Here is a 27916-nt window from a genome sequence, read left to right on the forward strand (position 1 = left end):
CCGAACAGGAACTGGGCGGAGAGACCACCAGGGTTTCCCGGAGCCACGACAGCCTGGAGCAAGCCCCCGGGAGGGAATCCCCCTCCCACTCTGGAGGTGCTCCTGTCCCATGGCACTACCAGATACACGAGTCTAGAAGGAAACCTTTAGCCTACCTGACCCTTTTCAAAAAGCATGTCGAGGTGCTTTCTCCATCTTATTATTCTCCATTTTACTTCTAGTCCCGTGAGACAGTGCTGATCCCAGAGCCCAGAAGAAAGCAGGAGAGGTCAGGACTCTGCATACTTGAGACAGGGATTCAAGCTGGGGCGTGCTGTTCAGACAGGGGACAAGCGAATGCCAGCCTCCAATACCTTTGGGGAACGCTATTTTCTTTCAGAAGGAGCATTTCCAACATCAGCAATGTTTATTAATACTCCTCCTACTCCTGTCAGCACGTTCTCATCAACGTTTGCGTGGTGCTGTCCGAAATGCCTCTTGGCATTTCCAAGGGAGAGGCTTCCCAAAGGGACCGTCCTGCGCCTGCCCACCCGCCAGCCCCAGGAGGGTCTCCCAGGGCCCCGCCGCCACGCCCGGGCTCCCATCCTCTTCTGGAGCTTTCCTTTCCAACCCATAGGGTAGGATGAGGCTCCCGGGGCGCGGTTCGATGCGGGACCGTCCCGCGTGTGCCGGGACAGTTCCGCTCCCTGCGCATCCCGGGACTCATGCACCCACCCGCCCGCGGGGCTCGGCGGGGGTTCCTGGGGACTCTGGGCGGCACAAAGCCGGGAGAGCCCGCCCGGGGCGACACCCGCGCACACCCCGCGGCCACACGAGGCGGTGCTGCCGGTCCCGCTCTGTGCCGCCGGCGCGGGCCCCGCGGGCCGGTGCTGAGGGGGGCGGGACCGGGACACGGCCCCGGACGGGCGGCGGGGCCGAGACCCCCCCGCGGCCCCCGGCCCAGCTCGTGGGGGGGGCGGGCGGGGCCGCCAGTGGCTCTGGGCGTGTCCGCGCGGGGGGGGGGGAGACGAGGAGGGGGGAGGTTCGCGCGCGCCCTCGCGCGCCGTTGCCATGGCGCCGCTTGACGTCACGGGCGGCGCGCGGCCCGCGCGGTGCGGCGCGGTGATTGGCGGAGACGCCCCGTACGCGGCGCCGGCGGAGGGAGGGAGGGAGCGAGGCTGCAGCGCCGCGAGCGCCAGAGCCGCACAGTCCGCGCCGGCCGCCCGCCCGCTCCGACGCACCCGCGCCCGCCGCGCTCCCGCCTGCCCGCCCGCCGTGCACAGGTAACGGGGCCGCTGCCCGGGAACGGCCCCTCCCGCACACGGCGGGACGGGGACGCCGAGCGGGGCGGCCGGCGGGCAGCGCCCAGCCCGCCCTGCTACCCCCCCCCCCCGCCGGGGCGGCTTCGCGGGGAGGGAGCGGGGTGTGGGGGCCGCTGCGCGGGGCCTGTCCGCACCGGGGATGGAAGGGGAGGAAGAGGGAGGAAGAAAGGGCGGAGGGGGCGGCAGGTGAGGTCCCCGCTCGTGGCGGCCCCGCGGGGAGGGCAAGGGAGCGCCGCCCCCGCCGGGCGGGGGCCGGTGCGGGCGGCGGACGCTGCCGGGTGTGGTCTCCCGCCGGGAACGCTGCCCGGGCGCGGAAGAACCGCGGCCGCCCCCCGGCAGCGTTCGCTTCCCTGCCTCCGCCCAGCCCCCCCCGCCCCCGCCCATCTTCCCCCACCCCGGCCGAGGGGTCCGGGCGGGAGCGGCGGCTCCCCTGGGACTGGAGGGGGTTCCTCCTCCCCCACCCCCTCCCGAGTCACCCGGGGCTAGACCTATGGGCTTCCCCTCGCCCGGGGCGGGGACGCGGCATCCTCCCCCCGGGGGCGCGGGGCGGAGGGGAGCGGGATTGGGGCGGGCCGGGCTCCGGCGCCCACCCGCCGTGACAAAGGCGGCGGGCGCGGCGCGGGGAGGGAGGGAGGGAGGGGCGGCCGCAGGGCCCCAGGGCCGCCCGCCCGCCTGCCCCGCCCTCCGCTCCGCCCGCCCCCGGGCCGCTCCATTTTCTGCTGTCACTGCGCTCGCTGTGCCGGGGCCGCGGCAGCGCCCAGCCCGCGGGGGCGGCCCCGGACGCGGCCGCCCGGGGATGCTGCCTGGCAGCCCGCGGTGCCCCGGGGGCTGATAGCGGGGCCGGCATTCTGACCGCGCTCGCCCCGGTCACGCCGAGTGATAAATAACTATCGCCAAAACCCTGCTTTAAAATGGCTCCTTAACCCCGCCGTGCGCGGTGCCAGCAAGTTCTCGACGCGCGCTTGCAATCGAATCCCGGGTTTGTGCCCCCATGTCGGGAGCAGGATCTACTAAAACTTGAAGTCACCTGGAATGCTAAATTGTGCTTCATTTATTTCCAAAGACGGAATAGACTTGCTATTGTTTCTGGTAACGTCACGTGAAATGGCAAAAATGTTAATGGTTAAAGATGAAGGTGCAGGGTTGGGGGGTGTGGAACATATAGAAATAAGTTAAGCGTTCATGACCGTAATTGGTTCGTGTTTTAATAATCACGTCAAACTTTAAAGGATGGTGTATCCTAAAGCGTTTTGCCAGTTCCTCAAAATGATTTAAGTCAGGATACACAGAAGGATGGGGGGTGAGAGAGGAGTATATTTTTCCTGCTGTACCAAGAGAAATTTCCCGATACCTCTGTTCAACAGAGTTTGATTTTTGGTTTTTTAAGTGGTGGTAAGATGCAGGTTATGAAGCATCTCAGCCACATCGTGCTATCTGAAATACTAATGTTGAAGTAATATTTTTAAATAGTAAAATTATTTTTTGTCTCTAAAAGCACAGTCTCTCAAACAGAGCAGCAGTACCTGGCACAGAACATCCCATAATGGGGATTCCCATTTTGGGAAAGGGAGTTAATATCATGGAAGGGTGTACACCTTGAAATTTAGATATTTGGTGCATTCTGACTTTTGAACATCCAGTATAGGATTTGGTTTGCAGATCTCTATACCACGTCTTTCTGCCTGTAACTGTATGAATGTCTTAAGGCTTAGAATGTTGCCTGGTACTGTTTCTCCAGCCTTTATTTTGTGTTCTCCTGTGAAAAGCTTACTATTGGATATTTTCTGTGTCAACTTTGTTTTATTGATAATTTAAAGCAGTTGATACTGCAGCTGGAATGTAGTCTTATGAGAGAGTGATATAATTAGGATTAGCAAATAATTAGGATTATTTTGTGTGCATAAGATAGGAATGATTTGCTTTCAGATCACCTTTGGATGTTTTTGCTTATGTTTATTAAAATAACATACTTTTAGAAGTTAATGGTTTTTCAGGACAAAGCAGTGGCATTTAACTCTTCAATCCATATATCCACGTGTTTGAGCGTTGAGTGCTGCTTGTATGCCTTGTGTTCTGGATTTCACTTGCACCTCTTACAGTTCCGAACTACTCTGCATATGAAGTTAAAATACCTTTGGGCTTGATCAATGTCTGAATAATGCCTCACTATTTTTCCTCTTCAGAAATATCACCATGGATAAAAATGAGCTGGTGCAGAAAGCCAAACTGGCTGAGCAGGCTGAAAGATATGATGACATGGCAAGTTGCATGAAGTCTGTGACTGAGCAAGGAGCTGAGTTGTCCAACGAAGAGAGGAATCTTCTCTCTGTTGCCTATAAAAATGTTGTAGGAGCCCGTAGGTCATCTTGGAGAGTCGTCTCAAGTATTGAACAAAAGACGGAAGGCGCTGAGAAAAAACAGCAGATGGCTCGAGAATACAGAGAGAAAATTGAGACTGAGCTAAGAGACATCTGCAATGATGTGCTGGTGAGAAATAATGAAACTGTTGATCCATTTTTACTTACAGAGTATACGGTGCTGGGCCCTCTGGGACTATTTCTGCTCTGTCAGTAAAGCTGTGGTCTCCTATGCTATTTCTGAAGGACAGGGTTTAAAAAAAGTCAGACTTGTCTTTCCCTCTAAATGTACTGATTATTTATATACAAATTATAGTTATGAATGCTAATGAATTTGGAGACATGTTGAAACATTATTGTATGGAAAGTAATAGTTATGAAAAGTCAATATATTTCTCTGAGATTGAACTGGATATAGGTTTATTTTGGGGTTTTCTCCTCCACCCTTCCCCCTCAATGCAGTATTTATGTCCTAGATCACTTTTCTGCTACTTTAATATGCTGCTCTAGTTGTAAGAGGTAGTTTTTACTCTACGGAAATTGTACCCCTCCCTGGGTAAGATGATGTAATGTTAGTTATGACTCAGCCATGCAGAAAATTGTCTGCAGGAAGAGGCAGTAGAAATGCTGTGATACCCTCTTAAACTTAATTTTTAGTAGCAAACTAGAAGGGTGTTCAAGTTAGACATTTTCTGTGGCTTGTAGTTACGTTAAAATGTGCATGTACCTAGAAAGCAACCCTGTATTTTCATTGGGAGACTGGTTTATGAAATCCAAACCTCTTCCAAATGCTTATTCCAGATTGTCGGGTTTTTCCAACTGCATATGCCTGTGATGCTTCAGTGAGCTCTCAGTGAGCAGATGTTCAGTCCTGTGACCACTCATGAGGTAGAGGTTACTGTCAGCAATAGAGTTGTCCACTGGACTGTGGACCCTGCTGGTGTGTCACCCCATATGTGACAAGGGATCATGTACCTGGAGGTGACAGAATGACATGTGATATGAGGGAAGTGTTAAATAGCCAAGTAGTGTGCTTGAAGATCTGATGTCAAATGAAAATTAAGATCAATGAGTAGCATAAATTTTGCTTGATGTGTGAGATAACTAAATGACATGGACACTGATAGTTTCTAGGACATTGGTTCTCCCAGGGTGTGGAAGAATCAGCATGGATAACTGAGTCTTGGCTTCCACTTTAGGCTGGTTGCTATGGTTATTGTACCACACCGGATTTTGTATGTTTTGTTATTTTGTCTAAGGATAATTCTTAAAGTTCCACTATGAAAATAGAAATGCCAAACTTACTCATGGGAAAGAACTGATTTACTGGTTCTTGTGTTTAAAGTGGTGGCTCATGTATTCAAGGCAAGGAAATAAGGATCCAAATCTGGCATTCTAATTGTTTGTTATTTCTTTAATTATTTATTAATGGGAAAGTCCTGGGGGGTGGATGCTTTCAGTTCAGTTACCTGAAGTTCTTTTGTAAGCTACGTTTGGGTTTGAGAAATCATTTTAATTAAGTCTGTGGTCTTAAAAAACTTTATAAAAACTTAGTGTTTACAATTAATTCCATCTGATAATGGAAACCAGATTGAGGTGAAACTAACTTTGTTGTGCTTGCTTAATTCAAAAACTAAACCAAAAACCCAGCTTTTGAGTTTGTCACAGCAACTAGAGTGTCTGGGAGAGAAGGCATATGGGTGGGGAATCTTGTTAAATCTTCTGAATCTCAAAATGGACTTGTATGTGTCTCTCAATAACATAAAGAGAAATTCATTATTCAAAAAAGTTATTGTTCTTGGCCATGTTACTATTTTAAGGAAGGTAATGACTGACTGATCTTTAATGTTGCCAGTCCAATTTTTTTAATAGGTTAAGGAAAAATTACTGTCCAGAAGAAACAATGTCTTAGGCAGTGATTAGCAGTAATAAAACTACTTTTTTAGACTTAAGTTTAAAAAGAAAACAATTAAACCTTTTGTATTCAAAGGAGAGGATTTAAAAATGCTTTCAAATAGCATGTGCTACCTGTGATGTTGCCAACTACATTGAAAAATCAGATTTATATTTAAAAACATGTTCTCATTTTCTTTCTTTTAGTATCTTGTTTACATACATTCTTACTCACCTAGAAACATGACTGACCATATTGCTTTAATTAACACCCACTTTGCTTTAACAGAGAAAAAAGAACTCTGGTAACATTTTGTTGTTTATTATGAACACAGTGCTACATGCAAATGTTGAACTAGGGTTTGGTTGGGGATTTTTTTTTTTAATTTGTTTTAGAAGGTTTCTGTAAGTCTTGTGCAGGTTAATCTAGTCTATAACTATTTACAGAAGTGAAGAACAAGGCTTACCAAATCTTGATTGGTGTGAAGTATGCCATTAATTAATAAGACCTGAAGTGTTAAACTTTCAGAGCTTTTAGCCTTATCAATTAGAGCACAAAAGCATCTTGTCAGCTTTTGTATCTTTTATCGAGGCTGTGAATCTGTTGGAGCTGTTGTTGTGTCTTCAGTTGTCTGCTAGGCTCTTAAGTAATATTTAGCGCTCTGGGATGTTACCTCATAGCTGAGTGTGACTGGAGTTCTAACTTCAGTGTTGAAGGGAGGAAACCAATTAAGAGAATGTGTTTGTGACTAGAAGTGTGGCCGAAGCTGGCTCCTCTGCAGCTTCTCATTCTTTTCCCTTTGTGATTTGTTGGAATCAAATCACTAGTGTATTGGAAGAAATAGCTCCTCTAATCCCACAGATGCTGAGTATACTCAGCTCTGCCTAGGTTCTGTTTCCAGCTCTTCTACTAATTTCCAGAGTGAATAAGAGCAGTTAATGATGGACTTAACTGTTCTTGCTTCATCACTGTTGGGCCCAATGATAAAAGTTTTAGTGATTATGTGGGTCAGGCCTGACCATTTATTTTTCTCCTTTACACTGACTTTGCAACAGGAAAAGCCAGTATCTGCATCCTTGCCACTTCCTAAATCTTCATCTCTTGAACCTGCTGTGGAACACCTCTACAGCTCTACAAAGTGCTGAACTCGTCCTCTTGTTTGCTGCAGCCTCAGAGTGCTGCTGTACAAAGAAGAGACACCTAAAATCTCATTGCAGTACCAATTCTGTCAGATACATGTAGAAGTATATTAAGATATAATATAACAGCTCTAGTCTGGAGTTAGTCTGGTGGTGCTGCAAATAATTGCGACGTTGTACATAGTACAAGGTCCTCGCACTGTAGCAATAAAGACTGAATTTCCAAATTCTTCAAGAGTAATATAGTGTGTGCAAGGAAGTACATTGCCATACTTGAGCATCTTAAAAGTGCTTGAGTATTATAAAAATTTTCCAGCTTCAGAAGTTTCGAATTGATAGAGGAAATAAACCTTTAATTAAGTACTTTTTCTCATGTTAGCTAAGTGTGTCCTTTACATCCTGTTTCAGTTTCTATATTAGAAGGGAGGGTCTGTCTAAAGTACCAATATAATGATCTATAATCATATTTTATTTGTCATTTCCGTAATAAAAAGTCATCATTAGTATAACAGGTGTGGATTTTCTTCAAAATGCTTTTTGCTGTTAGTAGAAAACTGACCTGGAACTGAAGTGATTCAAATTAAATCTGTAGTAAGATGAATTTTTCAGCTAATGAGGGTTCTGAAATACAGAAAAGAATGTATGGAAAGGTCTTTGAATAGCTAACACCCGATATTGCTTGCATGTTAGAAGTTCTCAGGAGGTCTAGTAGCTTTCAGGTTGTCTCTGACATGAGTTAAACGTAAACTAATCATGGAAAACATGGCTGGCTATCTTCACTTTAGTAGGAATGTAGTTCTGGACAGTTACACTCTCTTCCCTAGGCTGGCACATACCTCAGCAGTCCCTGCATGTCCAAGTGCACGGTATGTGGCAGTTCCCGTGTTCTTACCCCACACCCAGTCTTTGGGTGAGGTCACTTCCTCCCCTAGGTTCCACCACAGTCATACTCTGAGTAAATTTCTTCACCAGCAGTGCCCAAGCACTCTCTTGTGCTGTTTCTTTACCTTTTTAGTTATTTAGGTTCCTGAAACCTTGGCTGCCCTTCAGTTATGGAGTTACTGTTGCATGTAGGTGCTACTCAGCACCTCTTCCCCGCTCCCTCCCTGCCAGAAAAGCTGCAGATTAATGGTGTTGTTCAGGACCCTCCAGTAAGATAAAATTATTACTTTCTTCACTGTATTATTTCTTCTGAATTTCATGCTCAGAAGCATAAAATGATATTCCTTGTGTGCTGATACTCTTGAGATTTCTTTGTGCTTGTTATGGATGCTTCACTTGTTAGAAGTGGTAATTGTGAGAAGTTGCAGTTATATCTCAGATTAGTGATTTCAGGCTTGCATTTCTTTCTTATGCCTGTTGTTGAGAGAGGGAGTAAGAGAAGGTTTAGTAACCTGCCATGGGGCTGCAATTCACTGGGGGAAGGGAGTGTAGTTCCATTCAGAATGCATCTAAATGGCTTTTTAAAGAACATACCACAGAATTAATGCCTATTGCCATCATTCTCGAATTACTATGGGACTACTTTCAAGTTGCTGCAAGCACTTAATAGGTTACTATGTTAACATCTATAAAACCTGTCTAATAATTCTTAGTGACAGGGTTAGAAAATCTAGTTTTCTCCTATAGGAGGTCATAAGCATTTTGACATGCACATGTATGAATTGTTTTCTTAAGATTCTACCATTGTATGTTCATTATGCCCTCCTCATGGTTAAAGAGCTAACCTGTAGAATGGTGCTAATGGGCAGGTGAATAGCTTGTTTGTGAGCTTGAGTGACTGACCATACCATACAGCCTTCTTGCTATGACATTATCTGATACTAACAGAAAATTCAGTGTTCTGACTGAAAATTGCTACCTTCAGTTCTGTGACTCTTTCAGGCTTGCTTAATTTTTTATTTTTGACTGCACTTTGTTTCTCTCTTTGAGATCTGTGTCCTTTTTTCAGAAAAGAAGAGGAGGCATTTGTATAAATTTCTATTCGCAAAATGTCAATCACAGAAGGAGGGTGGTTATTTTGTTGAAATCTAAGAGTTAGGTGCCCAAAATAATTTAGGTTGAAAGGGAGGTCATTAAGTTTGACTCTGCTCAGAACAGCTCCAGTTTGATCACTTTGCTCAAGGTCTTGTCAGTCAAATTTTTAATACTTTCAAGTATGGATATTCCGCAGCCTCTCTGGGCAGCCTGTCATAATATTTGGTCATATTTATTGTTAAAAGAAAAAAATTAATCCTTGCATGTGAATCAGAACTTCTTATGTTCCAGTTTGTCTGCTGCCTCTCATCATTCCACTGTAGAACTCAAGATGAGAGTCTGACTCCATCTTCTCTAGGCAGCTGTACACGGCAGTAAGATCTACGGGTCTTCTCTGGGCTGAAGAAACCCCCCTCTCTCTCAGCCTTGCCTTGTACATCGTGTGCTCCAGCCCCATAATCATGCTGGTGGCCTCTACTGGACTCACTTCAGTATATCCGTGTCTTTCTTGTGCTGTGGATCTCAAAACCTGGACATAGAACTCAAGATGTCTCTCAAGTTGGTAAAATTTGCATTAAAAGTTGGTAATTGGTAATGTATTAGTGGCACATGTGAAAATATGTGTGTACCTCTGGTTCACAAATGTTCCTCTGAACGAACCTCTATATACTACAGAGCAAAACATAGCCAGGGTTTGGTAACTTCCAAGGGTGGTTATAATTTAAGCTTTTGATTAACTCTCCCAAGTCTGGCTTTTTCAGTTAGGGTTTGGTTGGTATAATTGCTCATATATATTGAAGGTAGGAGGCTGAGGCAATTTGCATCAACCTCATGATTTCACTTTGTTAATCCTTTAATCATTTCCCTAGTTGTAGCTACACCCTTCAGGGGTTTTTTTTTGACTGTTGGGTTTTTAGTTTGGTTTGGGTTGTTGGTTTTGGGTTTTTTTCTTTCCTGCAGTGAAAGCACTGCCTAAGCTAGAGCAATTTCCTTTATGTTTTTTAGGCAGTTAGACTGTTGAAAAAATGTTGAATCTTTGGTAATTAAAATATCATTCATGATCAGTTGAAATATGAGATGACTTGTATTGTTTTTTATTTATTCTAATCTTAGCAAGAAGGTCATCCATAGTGTTGCTATCTGTGTTTACTGCACCTGTTTATCATAAAACCAGCTAAGGTGCTCTGCATAAATACAGCTACCTCCGATACGTACATTAGCTGGGCTCACACATGTGTATAGACATATATACATATATCTACATCCTCTTGCATTTACTGGAAATAGAAAAAATCTTTTATAACCACTAACCTACTGTATTAATTTTATTTGGCATTAATGTTTAATAATTGGTTTTGATTTACAATAAAAAATACATAGTGCTTATACTGTTCAAAAGCACTGAAGTGACAACTTGCTTTATTTGACAGCAGCCTTCATTGTTCAAGTACTTTATGTACCTACTGCTGATAGGCACTTCTAAACAGCAAAATAACATCAGTTGATCAGTTTAGTCACCGATGACAGATACTATTCTCCTTCTGTACTGTTGAAGGAAGAACGTCATTGTAATTTTGTGAACTGATAAGTGTATTTGTTTCACTGGTTGGTTACTAGATGGTTAAGAGCAGAAACACTGCATTGTTAAGATATCAGCTTCTACTGGTGCCTATGGAAGCCACGAGTGGTAGAAATATAAAATTTAGGATATGAGCAGAGTTAGTGCATTATCTCTGTACATCTGCACAAACAGATGTACAGTGTGCCACACTATCTCTGGTTTTATCTGGAAACTTCTATCTCGTTACCGAGCACATGACAGAAGTTCATGTTTCTGAAACAGGTTCTCAAACACTTAACTTGTTCTTTCCTGGGAGCAGAGACAGCTGCTCTCAGCTCTGAAGCTGGTTGTCCGTTCAGGCAGTAGTTGACTGCCATTTTGAAATAGTTTGAGAAAGCTTGTGCTATTAAAATTGATTGAAGATAATTAAGATTGTGATTATTTCTTAAATTTGGAGTTGTTTTTTTATAATGAATGTCAGTTTTTATGTACTTACTAATTTTTCTTGAAATCTGACAGAAGATTGGCAATGCCTCTTCAAATGAGAAGTCATGTTGCTGCTGAGATGAACAGTAAATTCTTAATTTTTTTTGTCAGATATAACGGGTTGGACTCTATGGTTTGTAGGTTGGACTCGATGATCTCAGAGGTCTTTTCCAATCTCATTGATTCTGTAATGCAGCTCATGAGGCGGAGAACAGTTGTGGGTTGCTTTTTGTTGTGGTTGGTTTTTTTCCTGCATATTACCCTTTGTGATTATTCAGGTTACAAAAGATTTAACAAAAGTAATCTGATCTCTTAACTGATTGGTTTCTCCTAGTGCAGAATAGGTTTACATTGCTAAAATGGCATTTTTCCTAATAAAATGCGTTTATTAACATCGTGTGCTATAGTGAATCCCTAACAGATACATGTTTAGCTTCAGGAGGTTTCAAATCTGCTCATAGTGCAAGGTGCTAAAGATAAATGGTTCCTGCTTCTATTTCTTAGCAGAAATAAAAGCGTTACACCTTATTTATGGGTAGTTTTATTTTTTGTATTATCTCAAGTTTTCTTGGAGGATGTTCTGAAAAGAATAACGATCAATGCATCTGGCACCATTCTATGTTGTTGTAAGTCCACAATATTCAAGAAACAGTTAAATGAAAGAAAAAAGGCACAGGTAAAAATTGCATATTGACTTGGATCCTCAGCAGACATTGTTTATAGCAATGCCTCAACAAATTAAAGACTTTAATCCTAATATTTTTCTGTTAAATGTCCTATTGGCTGCTGCCTTTTGTATGGGATTCCTCAGAGCTGATTACTAAACTGGAGAGGTATTTTTGCCTGTGCTTCAGAATTTGGTTCCTTCACTGTCATGTTTGTTAAGCATAAAAAACCTGTAGTGATTGGTATGAAACACTTGAAAAGTCTTTTGAATAATCTCAAAGAGTATATCCTGATATGAAGCACATTTGCCTCCCTCACCATAAATACCAGTTGGAAAGCAAAGTGGTAGAAGGAACAAGCTAATAAAGGACGTGGTAGTTGGGGAAGGCAGATCTGCAAGGAATGCTGTATGTATGGCTGTAAAAGTGTGAACTGAGATACTGCTCCTCGTTGCCTCAATTGCTGTCCTCTTCTTTTTTAGCGCACCAGTGGTGTGTCCGTGCCGTATCTTCCCTCCATCTGCCCTATAGGCATTTTTGTGCATACACCAACTTCTTACTGACTTGTATCTATCCCCCAGCATATGTGTCAGCATGAAGATGATTTTTTCAGTGTGTCCTACTTCCATGTGTTCCTCCACCTGCCCATATGTGACACTGCTTTTGTTCTCTTTTCTAAAGAAGCACATTTACATTGTTTTAGTGGTATTTTTATATATAAGCTAAAATTTCTTGGCATTCTTTCTGTTATGCAGGATTCTCTTTTGTCCATTAGTCCTTTTAGTCCTTTTTTCAGTTTTCCTCTTATTAGTTAGACCTAATTTCCTCTATTTTTTTTCTTTCTAGATCTTCACCAGATTGACTACAGAAAAACTGCTAATCAAGTGTATCTCTTTTCTGCTCTTACCAATCCCGTGTCCCCATGGATGTCACATCTCCCACTGTTGCAAAAATGCCACATTCATATTCCTCCCTGCCCCCTGAAGGTTCTTTGTCCCAAATTCTGAATGCCTCCCCTGCTGAGGCTCATCCTTCTTGCCTCATTTCTTCCAGCCAGCCTTGTCACCTTTCCCAAACTTCTGCTGCTGTTTCTGTGGGCAGCTAATTCGTTTGGAAGAATGAACTGGTACTGAAAACAGGCAGCAGCCTTGTTTCCTTCTTCAGCAGATGTTTTACCAATGAGATCTCCACTGCCTCAGCAGCTGCTAATATTGACAGATTTTCTTGTATTCCTGTTCTAGTAAGCAAATGACTAGAGAGACTTCTGTAGCTAACTTCTAACAGGAGGCTTTGCATTTGGCTGGAGTAGAAGGCTGACAACAGTCCTTTTGGTTTTCTCCCCAGGGTGTTGGAGGTCACCCACAAGGTAGCAGTTGCAGAGCCCTCATCCCAAGCTCTGGGTGGAACTATAATCAGGAGCAGCATAGTAAGCTTGTCTCAAAACAGGGTTTGGGAAAGGATTGTCTAAAAATATTCCTCTTAAAAATACAAATTTTTGTCACTTCTCTCCAACAGTTCAGATAGAGTAAATAAAATTACTGGCTACAAATGGTTTGGTTAAACCCTTAGTAGTGAGTGTGCCACTGTGCAGTGCAGCTAATTGCATGTGTTTTATAGCCTGAGTAACTTTCCTAACTGTTGTGCCAAGGCAGAAAACACATGCATGGAAAATCACTCACTAGCTTTTTATGGGAATAATAGGTGTCTTGAACTTGTCTGACACAGATGGCCTGCCTGAATAACTTTGTCATCAAAACAGAAGTCTGTAAAAGTGTAGCTTAATGAAGCATGCTGCAGTTACTGTGCCGGTTGGTTAGTGGGTTCCACTGTAACCAGGTACATGTAGCTCTTCCCACAAAGTATGTACCTGTAAACACTGATCCAAGTCAGTAATTTGAATGTCTACCGCAGTACGCCTGATGCTTTATACCTGTAATTCTTTCAAATACACGTGCACAGCTTCACAGGTAGTCATAAAGCAGCAAGTCAACTTTGTAATGGTAGTCTGGTAGTTTTGTGTTTCATCTCACAAAGGAAGGGTTGTTGCCCTTGCACACAAGAGGAGGTGGGTACTCTGGGTTGCAGATGGTAAGTGTATCTTTATGCATCTGGAAAGCTGAATCTTAAGGTTCAATAGAATGTAATTTTATTGCTTGTTCTAACACAGTTCTTCAGCTCAGTGTCCCTTTTCTTCATGTCCATCACATATTACTTATTTTTCTTTTCCTAATCCCCTACTCACCTTCTTCCCTTGTAGAGAACAAGGTGAATAGCTACCTGGATACTGTGAAACAGAGGCTTTTGATTCCTGTTTGGAAATGGTACTGAAAGTCTTCAAATAATGTGAAGTTATCTGATAGTCTTCTAAAAGAAATGCAGACTTGAGTACCAGTGCTTTTATAAGCTAAACTTTTTTTTTAATGAAGCTGAGAAGTAGATTTAAGGCAAAAGAAAGACTCTCATGTGGCAGTTAGTCAGGTATCTACAGCTTCTTCTCCAGTGTATTATGGGCATTAAGGTTATGTTGATGTAATGGGAGGTTGAACAATGTGTGGAATGTGGACAAGAAGGCTGTTAAAGGTTACTACATTCAGAGAAATCACATCTGGCTCAGGAAGTCCTGGGCATTAATTGAGGCTAAGGGAAGCATGATACTTTCTTGCTTTGTTAATGTATTTTTGTAATGGCATCCTCTTTTGGACATGTTGCAGGTAGGTTAGCAGGCAGAAGAATCCTCTCAGCCAGTATGGTTCTTCTTGTGTTCTTAAAATATTTTGGAGAAAGACAGTGGCGTGCTGCTCCCATCATGAAAATATTAGGCTGTTTTCATTAAGTGTGAAATTTATTTCAGAGTGAGCTTTAAAAAAAGATACACTGTTTCTCTGATGTCTTTCATGAATTTAAAAACCAAGAGTTCTTCCATGTCGTTTTCATCCCTATGTTGTATACCATGGATGGATGACAAGTAAGTTGAAGTGCAGCTAATACTCATGTGTAATTTATTCTCAAAACTAGAAATAATGTCATTACTATGTCATGTGTCTTTCAATACTGCATGAAAACAAAAGGCCTGCCTTGTCATCTCTGAGAAACTCATACTGTTTAAATTACCTAATGCTTATCAGTGTATTCTTTCGGATTTTTGCCATTCTGAAGCTTGGCTCTTTAGAGCAAGAACAATATCTTTTTGTTTCTCCAATAGTTCAAGAGTTTTTACTCAATTAGGTATCTTAATAATTAATTTTTTTATATTTAAAAACAAAGTTCCTTGTTCTCAGTACTTTAATTGTGTATTACCCGCTCATTTAATGCTAATTTTCCTAGAGTCTGGTGACTATTCTTTTGCTCGTGTTTGTCAGGAGGGAAATATAGAAACTTGAGCTGTTGATGCAATCCTCAAGTGCATTAGTAATTAACTAAAGTTTCTAGGCAATAACATGTACTGAAACCAAGCCTTTAATAAAGGGAAATAAGCACAGAACTAGAAACATTAAGGCAAAACTGAAGCACTTATTTTAATGCTCTTATGATGAATTTTGGAGTAGATTTCTGCCCCACACAAGTCATTTGCCAAATATGCGAATGCTTTTGAAAGAGGGTAGTTTAGGCTTCAGGTGTCAGGAAAGAACTGTTCAAGTCTTTGCATTGGCTTTCTGTCTTCAGCTGAAGTCCTCACCAAAATTTGACAAGCTGAAGCATGTCCACTTGCAGTGAGAAACAGACAGACTTCTAGGAGAGGGTTGGGTGTTGGGTTTTTCTGTTACTACTTAATAGGCCTCCTTCACACTCCTCACTAAGTGTGATAACTCTTACCTTTCAGACTTTATCTTGCAAAACCACAGGTACAAGTACATAGAGACTTTCATCAAAACAGGCTCAAAACGTGTTGTTCTTCATGTTGACTGTGTCCTGTTCTGTCAGTAGAATGTGTGTAAGAATGAAGAAAGTGAATCTCCACTTCAGTGTTTAAAATAGCCAGGATTGAAGCTCTACGGTAGAATAATAGAAGTTGTGTGCAGGCAGCTTCTGTTGTGCCTTTGGAGACACAGATTTCTATCTAGTACATGCTTGCCAGGGGTGAGGGAACATACCACATGGGTGAGATTTCTTGTCAATGGTATGTGTGAGCGTAGCCGACATCTCCTGACTTCAGATGTGTTTGTTTGTCAGTTCAGAGTACCAGAAAGTTGTTAAATTAGTCCTGGCCACAATTTCAGATGTGAAGTGTTGAAGCCTGATCTTTGAACAGCCAGAATATTTGTAAGGGTTGATATTCAGGTTTAGTACCTCCTTTTTTTTTTTTTTTTTTTAACAGAGTAATAGTTTTCCAGTAAGTCTTTCTGAAAAGACTTACAAGAGGTGCTAGAAGCACTTGTACAAGCTGTTACAGATTTTGGCTGAAAAATGCACTAAGATGCTGCTGTATCTGCCTAGTTGACTACAATAGTATGGTTTGTTTCACAGCAGTTAGATTCTTGCTGTCAAATTAAAAGCTCTGACAACTGCTTTTGTGTAGCTGGGGGGACTCAGGGGCTGGGAGCGGTGGTTTAGTTTTGTTTAAAAAACTGTTTCTGCCAGATGCTGATCAAGGCACTGTAATTAACTGCCTGCAGAGTTGTACTTAGAGCATATTAGTATATATAAAAATTGGATGGGAATTTTGCATGGTAGTAGGAATGTCATGAATGAGTATTAGGGCTTAACTACATACCATGTAGCTATAATACACATGTGCTGTATGGACCGCAGTTGTTAGGGTGTTGCATGCATTGCAGTGCTGGAGATCACCTTAGTAATTACAGATCGCTTACTGGTCAGGTCTTGGAGTAGATGTGAGCACTTCAGTGTCCTGTGGGGTGATCACAATACTGCTAAACACTATCGTATCAACTGGTCAAGGAGAGAGAAGGAAGGTTTGGACAAACAGCCTATCAATAGAACTTAAATACCAAGATATTCCTCCTAGTGAAAACAATTGTATCCTCCAGAGAAGCTTTGCAGTTAAAGCTATTAAAAAACCCACATGATAAACAGTATTGCCCATAAGCTGATGTGTTGGCAGATAAAAAAGTGTTAGATTGGTTATGCCTTTGATTATGCTATCTTCTGTAATTGAACTCTAAAAGGTTAGTAGTTTCATTGGTCTTATCTGTCTGGTTTTCTGTAGCCACACCACCTCCGTACAGGTTGCACTTTCACAGCCACTCTCTAGGATAAATCACTGTACCCTGAATCTTCGGGTTAACTTTAAACAAGTGGTCTGTGTTTACTTATGCCAGTAAAAGAAAATATATCCTGAAATAAATGGACTAATTCAAATAGGAGAAACTGAATATATAATACTAGATAAATGGTTGGTAGAGCTCTCATTTCAGTAATTTCATGTGCTAGCTTTTAAATGTTCATCTGCTTTCAGGTTTTATTGTTGCTGTTTATGAAGTATTTGGCATAAATAAAATTCTTCCAAAGATATGTGGCCTACCAGTCCTACGTGTTGCTTGTATAGAACAGACTCTTTCATCCAGATATGAGCAAGCTACCAGCGCAGTTTGAGTTGGAGCTCAAATAGTCGGTTATATTTGATGAATAGCTGTTCAAAGGGATTTTCTCAGTTCATCAGTCTTTGAAATTCAACATGGCTTTAGGACTTTTTTCAGTACAAGATTTATAGTGTTCAAGCTGCTGTTGCCCTGCTAGTATCTGTCTGATTAGGAAGACAATTTGGTCTTTCCTCTTCTCTGTCTACTGGTGCAACTTCACCTGATTTGTGACCTAAGTGAAATTTAAGTCTGGAATTTGGTTGCTGATGTGAGAGCGAGTAGAGCTGTACTTTTTAATCAAATGACCTTCAATAAAGATGATGATTAACTTCTGTTTCTAGAATCACTGAAAATATTTTGGTCTAACCAATTAATGGAGGGTACAAAAGGAGGGCAACTCCCTGTGGTGCCAGAAGGTTAGGTGCAGACTGACACACCTGGTTTAATTGCAGTCTTATAGAGAAAAACTAATAAGGAGCCTTCTTCTCAGTAGCTGGTAACCTTCATTTGTCACTGAAGTTGGAGTTCCTTGACACTCATGAAAATATCATAGCTGCAAACCTTGAAGTTCTCTAATGGTGAGGACAGAGTGTGTAAGAAGTTTCAGAGAGCTGAGGCGTGTGACCCATGTTCCTTCTGTCCTTCTGCTGTGTCCCAGCCTCTCAGGGGCAGAGGTGGCTTTGAACCCTTCTCCTGGCATAGTGGTACAACCTCCAGAAGGATGCCTTTGGCATGAGGTAGCACGGCAGCCCGTTTGAGTGGCTCCATAAAAATACTTCTGATGACTTGCTTGTGTTGTGCTCCTTCTGTTGCCAAAGGGTTGTCTCTGCTGTCATTTGGGTGAGAAGCAAGGACATGCAGTATTTTTCAGTGTCTCCGGTTATAAAATGAAGATATATACCAACACCCACAGTACTGCAAATGTCTAATATTAAAGATGATTGAATAAATCCACTATGTTGAAGCCAATAAAGAATGTAGGCTTATAGGCTTTTATTTTATTGTAGCATTATTTATATAATAAAGCAACAAAAACAAAGACCAAACTTAATCTTCTTGCTCTTTCTGTGAGTTACAGTTTTCTGTAGCTTTCTGTAGCTTAATAGTTGGCCTGTTAAGCAGAGCAGGTACCACATATGCCTGTGTCACAGTGGAATAGTGGTAGCCTATCATATCCAGGGTGTGCCTATCCCAGGAGTATGTCTTCTAAGATGTTCATTTAACTTGCTTGGTGCTATTGAGAGGAAAGTACCGTAAAGCAGCCATCATTCCATTTGAAACTGAATTAGTTTGTCCCTTTCTGTGGCATCACTGGAAATATGAGCTAAAAAAAGTGAAGCAAAACTGAAACATTAGTCATCTAATTTATAGGAAAAAGAAGATGCCCAAAAAGTCCTACTAAAACCTCTTTAAAAAAATTGCTTTCTGCATTGCCTTAGCAAAGTAAATGTAACAGCTTCTGATTTAATTCTGACTATTCATGAGTGCTTCTGTACTTATTTTTGATTTTCAAATAATTACTTTTCTTTCTGACTTCAAGCACTCAATATCACAAAGTTTGACCAGTTTGTATCTTAATTTGACTAAATGTGTTGGAGCTCGTGATATTCTTTCTTTTTTTTTCCTTTTCATCATAATAGAACTCCTGCTAAATTACATGACTGCCTCATCTAGGAACTTGCTGTGTTAATAAGCAGTTAGAATAATCTAGAAAAACCTGGTCTTAACTGTCAGCCCACAGGGAGGATTTGGTGGAGTGACTCCAGAGAGCTACCTTTGCTTTGGAAGATGGAGGAGATACCTGTTAGGACAGCACATAAAGTCAAGTAGAGGTGCTACAGAGCTGAATGTCAGATTGTCAGCTGTCTGGAAATTCAAGAATAACGGGTTCACCTTGCCCTTTTTTGCTGGTGATGCCAGTACAGCATTCCAGTTAATGGGAACTGGGCTGAGGAGGCTTATTTATTGCCTGTGTATGTAAGATACTCAGGTCTCTGATTTGGCAGCTGATACTTCAGATCCTTGTATTGTCTTTTGTGGATGCAGACTTTCTTCCATGGTACATTCTCTACTCAGAGTCTTTTGACTACCTTATTTTTGTCAGGGTTCTGTATAATGGCTTATAAAAACCCTTCCTTTGGTCATACAAGACTCCTCTGCTAAATTGACACAGCCGCCTTCTCCCCATCAAGTCACGGCCTGCAGCATTCATTTTTATATCTAGAATTGGGATCCAGAACACATTCTCTAGCTAAATATGTTATGTAGGGTGTGAAGAAAATAAGCAAAAAGTAAAGCTGTCTTGACTTTGAAATAGATTGAAATATAATTGAATTGTTTGTTCAGCATGCTGTAAAAGTATGTATGTTCAAAACACTGTGTTCTTTGTTTCTCTTTTAGTCTCTGTTGGAAAAGTTCTTGATCCCTAATGCTTCGCAAGCAGAAAGTAAAGTTTTCTATTTGAAAATGAAAGGAGACTACTACCGTTACTTGGCTGAGGTTGCTGCTGGAGATGACAAGAAAGGTATTGTATGTCATCTTGTGGATAAATATTGTCTAATTAGATTGCATATGGCAGGGCAGTGACACATCTCTAAAATTAGAATAATTCTGATTTGGATGTAAATCTCTTTAGTAATAGGCTTCATGTTTTCTGAAGAAAAATCATAAGTTGCTAGCTTTCAAATGAAAGATTAAAAAGATTTTCATCTACCTGCTGTTCAAAGCAGGGAACGGGTGTTTAGTCACAAAATCTTGATATTGACTCCAACTTAATGCATGTGGGCATCTTGTTTGTCACTAAAGTACAGGTTTATACTGCTTCTCTCTGGCTGAGTATTGGGGGGTTTTTTACCTCTTTGTAATCTTGTAGCTTTTTGAAGACTTTGAAGTGCCATTTCTCTGGCATTTCTACAGAATTAAAAAAGTCTGCATAGGTTCAGTGATCAAAGAGACTCGAAACAACCTGTAGGAGAAAATTATTAATAAAACTAATCTTACTATTAGGAAAATTTCTTCTGTAACCATGGTAGTTTGATATCCAAAAGTCTTCCATTTCCTCAAGTTTCTTGTATTTTCATGTAAGCAGCGTGCCATAATGGCAGGTAAGTTGCCTTCACCTAAGTTTAGTTAGAAAAGTTAATATAAGGCACTTAATATTTTGAGTTGCTTAACTGCTGTAGTTGGAGATGCCCTAAGAGCATGCTGACTCCATGCAGAGTTACCTTCAGTTCAGAACAATACATAGATACAGCCTGCTACCAACAGTGCCAGGCTGTTTCCTGGAGCCAGTTTGAGATTGGTGGCAGTGTGCCCTGAAGAGCAGCACACTCCAGCACGGAGCCCAGCCTGGTATCTCACAGACTCTGTTGGGTCTGCCCTCAATCTGCAGAAATCCAGGATTTGGGAGAGTGTGGACAGTCTGAATTTGCAGACTTGGGACCGTCAGGGTTTTTGGAGAGCCATCGAGCTGTGCAGCTGTTGCTGTTCCGTTCTGCCCGTGTGCCCAATCTGCTCAGCTCCTCGTGAAACTGTTGGACATGTGGTGCCCCTGTGGCCTTGCACTGCTCCTAAGCTCATAAACTCTCCCAGTATGACACAGAAAGATGTCTGCACAACGTCAGAGACGAGATTGAGCTGGGCGTGGAGGGGAAACAGATGTGGAATAATTTCAGGGGGATAGATGTGTGTGCTTTAGTGGCAGGAGTTATATCGGCATCCTGTGGTGAAGCCCAGTTTCCCCAGAATGCTGAATAATAGTGTTGCACAAAGATACTGATACGTAGTATATAGGGCTCAATTTGACTTCTTGTGCTACTGTGTGCAAACTGACCCAGTCCTGGTGACTACAGAATTTCATGCTACCACTACTTTAGATCTGCTACAGAGTTACTATGTTTTCCTTTTAGTAATTTCGGTGCACTCTATTCACATGCATAGCAGATACAATTTTTTGAGGCCCAAAGTTTCTGTTTCTGTTGAGGATCATGTTACAGGCTCTAAAATTAGACTCTGAAAATCCTTGTTTAAAGTGGGTTTGAATTTTGTTTTTATTTAACCTAATCTCCTGGCCGAGCACTTTTTAGTGGGTTTCCATTTTTTTATTTATCCCTCTCAGCCTCAATGTTCCCTCTTACAGGCTTTTCCCATATGCTGTCTGTGACCTTGAAGAAGAGCAGTTGATAAGTATTGTTTATGAAATAGTGGCTGTTGAATTGAACAGTATTCTTTCACCTTTTGCAGTAAATACAGCAACAATATAAAGCCCCCAACTCTAGGAGTTGGAATTTTATCCTCATAAGCCACGTCATTTATTTTATCTACTGGGGTTTTCTTCTGGCAGTCTAGCAGACAGGGGATGTCAAGCAGGTACCTCATCCTGTTTTAGCCTTGAACTTTGGAGCTGCACTTCCTAAAGAGTTCAAGGTTAAAAACTTCTTTATACTATGTGACTGATTTAAAAATGAACAGAATACATCAAATTTTGCACTAAGTTACCCGAATCATTGCTCAAAAGATAGCTATTTTCTCAAATAAGAAGAAAAAATGCACTTTTTGTTTTGAAGATATGCCAAAAATTACTGAAAAATAAAACTCGGCTTCATTCCATGAAGTTACTTGTTTTTCATGCTGCCTTATTTGCCTTTCTTAAACAGCACCATTTTCTAAGGCTTTACCCTTATGAAAAGAGTTAAACATTTCTCACTGTTTATGAATTTAACTTGCAGTAGACCTGTTTGTTCTCAGCTGTAACATACTAACTGCTGGTCACTTTCAAGGTACTACAGCAGCTGGTCTGCAGCGCTGCGTTATTAGTGATGAGGGTAGAGAGGACAAAGTGTGAATAATTGTCCAGTGAATGTCCTCACTCTTCATATGGAAGAGAACAGTATGATGCTGTAATTTTTGTGAATATGTAAAGGCGAACAAATAAAGATTGCATAGACATCCTGAGTATTGGTATTCAGTTGTTCTCAGAGTTCGAGTACTGCTGACTTTAATACTGATGTATATTTGAGTCCTTAGCCTAAAGTTTGTTTATTTTTGCATACATGTGACTGGCACTCTTGCAGAGATGATGCTGGTTTGATCCAGAAATGTTAGGATTGGAGTTCTTTTGCATCTGAATTGAATGACTTCCTGCCCACCTTTTTCTCACTTGCTGTTAACAATGGTGAGCGCACAGGAACAACTGTCCCTTTGTGCTCAGCATCCAGCCCTTCCCTTGCCCCTGCAGCTATCAAGGGCACAGTCCAGCCTGTGGGCTGTGTTGGGCCCTGATCTCTGACTTGTGCAGGCAGAGCTTGCTCCTAAGTTCATGTGCCTTCAGTGAGAATGGAAACTGTTGAATTCTTCAATCTTGGGGTACACATTGTAGTTGCTGTTTTTTGCCAAGTGTTTATAACTTGTACAGCTGAAACAATTAAGAGTAACAAAAGATTAATCTCTAAAAAAAAGGGAGCCAAATTGTTAATTTTTCTCCCTTCGAAGTTCTATTCCTTTCAAAGTCCTAGAACTTTTAAGTGAGGTGAAAATGCTCTCCGTATCTGCACCGGAAATAGAACTGTGTTGGAAGCTTTTAAAAATATATATTTAATTTGAGTTGACGTATGCCACACTATCTTTGCCAAACAGTTTGAATGGAAGCTCATAGATGGCTTACTGAAAGGGTTCAGCATGATAAGCAAAGGTCCCCAGTGTTTCCCATGACTAAAATTTGGATCTCATGCCTGGTAGTGTTTAAGCACATTGGAATTGTGGTACTGTGTCAAACCTGTGTGTAGTTAAAACTTTGGGTTTGTACATTTTCATGTAGGTGATGGGGTTTATCTTGCTTAAGTGCTACAAAACTGCTGCAAACATTCCTAAATATAGGTAGTCCCAGGGTGGCAGGGAAAGACTCAAACCTGTGAATTGGTCAATGACAGCTTCCCTTTTTTCATTAATTTGAAAATGTAATTTAGTAGAATCTTCATAAAATAGCAACTTGTTAGGTGAAGTGCTCATTAACAGGCATTCAGTCTTAATACACTTTGTTCATGCAAGCATGAACACAGTCCTGATTGTATGTCTGGATACAGTATGTGAATTACTTACTTGTTGTGGTTTTTGTGTGTGTTTGTTTTTTCCCCAAAGGGATAGTGGAGCAATCACAACAGGCATATCAAGAAGCTTTTGAAATCAGTAAAAAGGAGATGCAACCAACACATCCTATCAGATTAGGTCTGGCTCTGAACTTCTCCGTGTTTTATTATGAGATTCTCAATTCCCCGGAGAAAGCCTGTTCCCTTGCAAAAACGGTAGGTCTAAGAGGGGGAAATTCCATATAAAGTATTTGCATGACCTTTTGTCGCATGGCTAATGGAGTTGTTTGTTTTTATAACACTAGGCTTTTGATGAAGCAATTGCTGAACTTGATACATTAAGTGAAGAGTCATACAAAGACAGCACGCTAATAATGCAGTTACTGAGAGACAACTTGACAGTGAGTATCATCAAAGTTTGCATATTGATGGTGGGATTGGTCTTAGTGGCACTCAGAGTTGTCCTTTTTGTTCACAGCTCTGGAGCTGTGTCTTATCACTCACAAATGAGTTTACAGTACATCATGATTCTGAGCTAAGTCTCTCTCCTGCTTAGTTTTTTGGGATTTTTGTCTACCTGTTAAAATGGTTTTCTGACAGATAGCAAATTGACTACATTTTTCAGGTTATTTTATTCAAGGAATCCAGCATGTTTAAGTGATGCAATCTGGACTGTGACTAGTAAACCTACTAACTGATGTTAAATAGCATTTGAGAATGCAGTTGCATTTGCCTCTTCAAAACTTATGTCAAATTTCATACAGCTTTTTCTATGTGATTCCTTTCATGTGCAAGGAGTAGATCCTACCTGAAAACTGCAAACAAAGCTAACAAGTCCATTTAAGAACCTGTTGTTTGAGCTTTTTTGTTTGGTCTTAATTTTGGTACAGATGAAATGGAAAGTGATGCTAGCAGGCTTTTTCCATGGCAGTTGTAAAACAACTGTCTTAAGTCCTTTTTTCCCCTTGGACTCACAGCTGTCTGTAGTTGTCAGAGTAATCAAAATCTTCATCCTGTGTGCAGGATTTTTTAACCTACTTTGAACTTTAAGACTGGCAAAGATAAACATCTAAAGCAAATGAAACTAAGTGTAAGCAGACATGCAATCGTGAAATTATTGGCATTGTTCACTCCACAGTCTGTGGGGGGAAGAGCTGCAAGCAAGAACTGAAAAAATAACCACCTCTTGTGGCCACATGCAGCCCCTTGTTAACACTCTGTACAGCTGATGTCAGAGATATCTTTACATCAGAGATAACTTTACGAAATAGTGACACTGCTTTTACCATAATTAGAAATTGTACTGTTGCTTAAAATTGAAGTTGCCATATTTTCTGCTTTTGTGTCTAACATTTAATTTCCCTGTTTCTTGGATCCTTTTCCACTGGAGTGCCAACCTAACACTGCTGCAAAAACCACTTGTGATTATTCCAGTTGTTGCTTACAAAACAAATGGAAGTGATTTCTCAACCTCTGTATTGGAGACAGATAAGGGTTGGCATCGCTCTCAGTGTCTGTCTGTACTGTCCCCTTGAGTGGGATTGCTCAAGAGCTGTCCTCTGAATGAGTAGTATTGAAACAGAGAATAGAGGCTGACTTTAATTGCTGGCTTCCCAGTAAAAATAATGTAAAGCTTGTTGTAGCAGTTGGAAAGCAAATTGTTTCACACAAGAGCAAAAGTTGGACTGAGCTCCCATAGCGCGTGAGTTACAGTAGTAGGTCTGATAGTTTATGTGAGCTTTCCATTATAAGGGAGAAAGCTGTAAAGAGATGCAAGGTTCTATATTCTTGAATGAATTATGTGTCTTGCCTTAAATGCTTAGCGTGATCTGTATGAGTGTACTGGTTCCATGTGTTTCCACAACTTTTGAGGTAGAAAATAACTTTTGATTATGTATGTGACTGACAAAGATCACAATGAATTTCATAAATGTAAAAAAGGTCTGGTTTTGTAGTTACGCAAGTCTTGCAGTCTGTGAGGTAGGTGGGCTTTTGACAGTGATTCAGCGTGTTGATCAGTTCAGTGCAGGAGTGCTTTCTTCAGTTGTTGATTCTGTTTTTCCTTGAGTCTTGTATGGCTGAAGAAGAGTCTGTGTTCATTCTCAGTGGGGACTGAAGGCAGAGAAGTGTTCAAAGGGCTGCTTTAACATATCACGTGAAAATCTGTTTTACTGGAATTGCTAGATAATTTCTTTGCTCTGCTACAAAATTGTTTGGGGCATTTTTTTAATTAAATAAAAGGCATCCCTTCCTCCGAAGAGGTTTTTTTTTTTCCTAGCAGATTTGTTAAACTGTGCTTTCAATGGGTAAAATTGGTAATCCCTCTTTCATAGCAGTCAGGCCCTTTTTTTTAATGAATAAAGATATGTGTATGTTTAGGTTGGACATGAGGAAAACTTTCTTCACCAAAAGGGTTGTCAGGCATTGGAACAGGCTGCTCAGGGCCGTGGTGGAGTTACCATCCCTGGAGGTATTTGAATGTCATGTAGATGTGGCAGCTGGGGACATGGTTTAATGGTGGACTTCACAGTGTTAATGGTTGGACTCAATGATCTTGGAGGTCTTTTCCATCCTAAATGACTCTGTGATTCTGTTTTCTAGAGGTGAGGATTTAGGATAGAAACCTCCGATAAAATGCTGATAAAACTGTTCTTACTAACTGTTCCTTACAAGAATAGCACTGAAATTGGGACTAATGTAGTAATGTAGTATAGAATGTAGTGCAGGTCTAGAACCAGACTTACTGGTGTGCTGTTGTCTCCAGTAGAAGAACTTGTTGCTTAAGGCTTCAGCAAGGAAGATTGAGTGCATGTGCAGAGCAAGAACAAGACTACTGATCTTGTGCGGGTTTCTCTATTGCATTCTACTCTTGGAAAAGATAAAATGCTTCTGATGGTGGATTTTTTTAAAAGAAAGCAGAGACCTTAGGTGGCATAGCACTGTAGGTAGAGAGAGAATTAGTTGGTTTTATGTCTTACCACCTTATGCTGTAGAGCATGAATGATTCAGTTAATGATGCTGTAACTCCATAAAGTGAGAGATTACAAATCATACTGGACTGGTAATAGTTTGGAAGCAGCCAGCATGGCTAGATACTTGCCTCACAAAATAATTTCTTTGCCCTGGGTGTTGCTCTGGAACTGATGCTTAGTTTCCTTACTTGGTACTTAATCTTGATATATGGCTCCTTAGTGTGATTTTATGGAGCTGAAAATAACATTTTTTGCATACTGCATGCTTTAGCCTGATTTTTTTTTTTCCTCCTCGCCCTGCCCACCAAGTTTGGAAGCTCAGTGTTCTGAAAGTCACTAAAGGGGAGCAGAACTAACTGAACAGAGCCAAGGGACAGAGATTTTGGTGAAGTGGTTTTTGTTTAAAAAGCAGGAAAAAACTGTTCTGCCTGTTCTGAAGAAAAGGTAACAATCACTGTAGCACTGGCTGTGGAGAGACACCTTTACCAAAGCTCTTCCTTCAGAAAGATGTGTAAAACTTGCTTGAGGGGAAACCAGTTACATTATTTCCTGATTCGCATTTATCTGTTCTGCAGGTCTAATTCTTGCCTGCTTGTAGTTGTATTTTAGTGAACCTTGTGGGTGTGAGACTTTGATTTTGACTGTTCATGAACTTGCTCATTAAGTGCAGCATAGGGTTGTGTCACCTAGGATTGGATTTCCATTTTGTAATAGCCAAGAAACACATTCATGTTAGTGTGTGCTTTTTCTTTTTCCACAGTGCTTAATAGGACCTCTGAGAACTTACTTAAGACATAGGCCTTCATTCTAACAATTCCTTATTAATTTTTAGTCATAAGTGTTAATATCTTACCTATTTTACTCTGTTTTTTTTCCCCAAACAGTTGTGGACATCGGATACCCAAGGAGATGAAGCCGAAGCAGGAGAAGGAGGGGAGAATTAACCAGCCTTCCAACTTCCGTCTGCCTCATTCTGAAATTTAAACAGTAGACCATTTGTCATCCATGCTGTCCCACAAATAGTTTTTGTTTACGATTTGACAGGTTTATGTTACTTCTATTTGGATTTCTATATTTCCCATGTGGTTTTGTTTAATATTAGGGGAATAGAGCCAGTTAACATTTGGGGAATGTTTTCATCTGAGGTGGCCAATATAGGGTTGTGAAATTTTTATACAAGTTTTACATGTTTGGCATAGTACTTTTGGTACATTGTGGCTTCCCACAAGGCCAGTGTTAAAACAGCTTTCTATGTCAGGCAAAGATGACTGCTTGCATATTGGTCTGTCATGATGGAAAAAAGGGATAATCAATGTTACAGCCACAGGTGTAGTTAGCACGAATATTCAAGCTGGAGCACACAATGGCTGTGAATAAACTGATGTCCCATAGATATTGCATGTTAAGTGAACATGTGACATCTGTGGAATATTCCAATCAAGTGTACATCTTTGATTGCAGCTGAAGTGTTCCTTAAGACAGTTTGATAACCCAGTCAGCTTTCTCTAGAGAAGGACAGAGAAACGGTTCACATTCCATTATTTGTAAAGTTACCTGCTGTTGCTTTCATTATTTTTGCTACACATTTTATTTGTATTTAAATGGTTTAAGCAACCTAAGAACAAATGTACAAGTAAAGATGCAGTAAAAATGAATTGCTTGATATTCATAATGACACTGTATATCGAGCACAGCAGTAAAACAAAAACCCATGTATTTAACTTTTTTAGGTTTTTTGCTTTTGTGATTTTTTTTTTTTTGATACTTGCCTAACATGCATGTGCTGTAAAAATAGTTAACAGGGAAATAACTTGAGATGATGGCTAGCTTTGTTTAATGTCTTATAAAATTTTCATGAACAATCCAAGCATAACTGTTCAGAACATGTGTATTAAGTTGATGTAAGTGGAATAAAAGTTTTATGAATGGACTTTTCAACTA

General features: G+C 41.3%; 1 protein-coding gene across 2 annotated transcripts; it reads left to right on the forward strand.

Moving 5' to 3' along the window:
• Nucleotides 1-1142: 1142 nt before the first annotated feature.
• Nucleotides 1143-27916, forward strand: YWHAZ (tyrosine 3-monooxygenase/tryptophan 5-monooxygenase activation protein zeta). 2 transcript variants are annotated; one of them, XM_032680477.1, is made up of 6 exons: nt 1143-1262; nt 3485-3788; nt 19321-19444; nt 23056-23219; nt 23309-23404; nt 26860-27916. In XM_032680477.1, the coding sequence occupies exons 2-6, from the start codon at nt 3495-3497 to the stop codon at nt 26917-26919; spliced, it is 738 nt and encodes a 245-aa protein (XP_032536368.1). In that variant the 5' UTR covers nt 1143-1262; nt 3485-3494; the 3' UTR covers nt 26920-27916. The 2 variants fall into 2 exon arrangements, with proteins under 2 accessions (XP_032536368.1, XP_032536358.1); XM_032680467.1 differs by lacking the exon at nt 1143-1262 and adding an exon at nt 2008-2390.

This window comes from Chiroxiphia lanceolata, chromosome 1, assembly GCF_009829145.1.
Source record: "Chiroxiphia lanceolata isolate bChiLan1 chromosome 1, bChiLan1.pri, whole genome shotgun sequence".
Lineage (NCBI taxonomy): Eukaryota > Metazoa > Chordata > Aves > Passeriformes > Pipridae > Chiroxiphia > Chiroxiphia lanceolata.

Bases quoted from the DNA above. Each gene is read 5' to 3' on its own strand.
- YWHAZ (XM_032680477.1), top strand. From the start codon at position 3,495: ATGGATAAAAATGAGCTGGTGCAGAAAGCCAAACTGGCTGAGCAGGCT. The intron at 3,789-19,320 runs GTGAGAAATAAT...TTTCTCTTTTAG, and splicing joins ACATCTGCAATGATGTGCTG to TCTCTGTTGGAAAAGTTCTT. The intron at 23,220-23,308 runs GTAGGTCTAAGA...TTATAACACTAG, and splicing joins CCTGTTCCCTTGCAAAAACG to GCTTTTGATGAAGCAATTGC.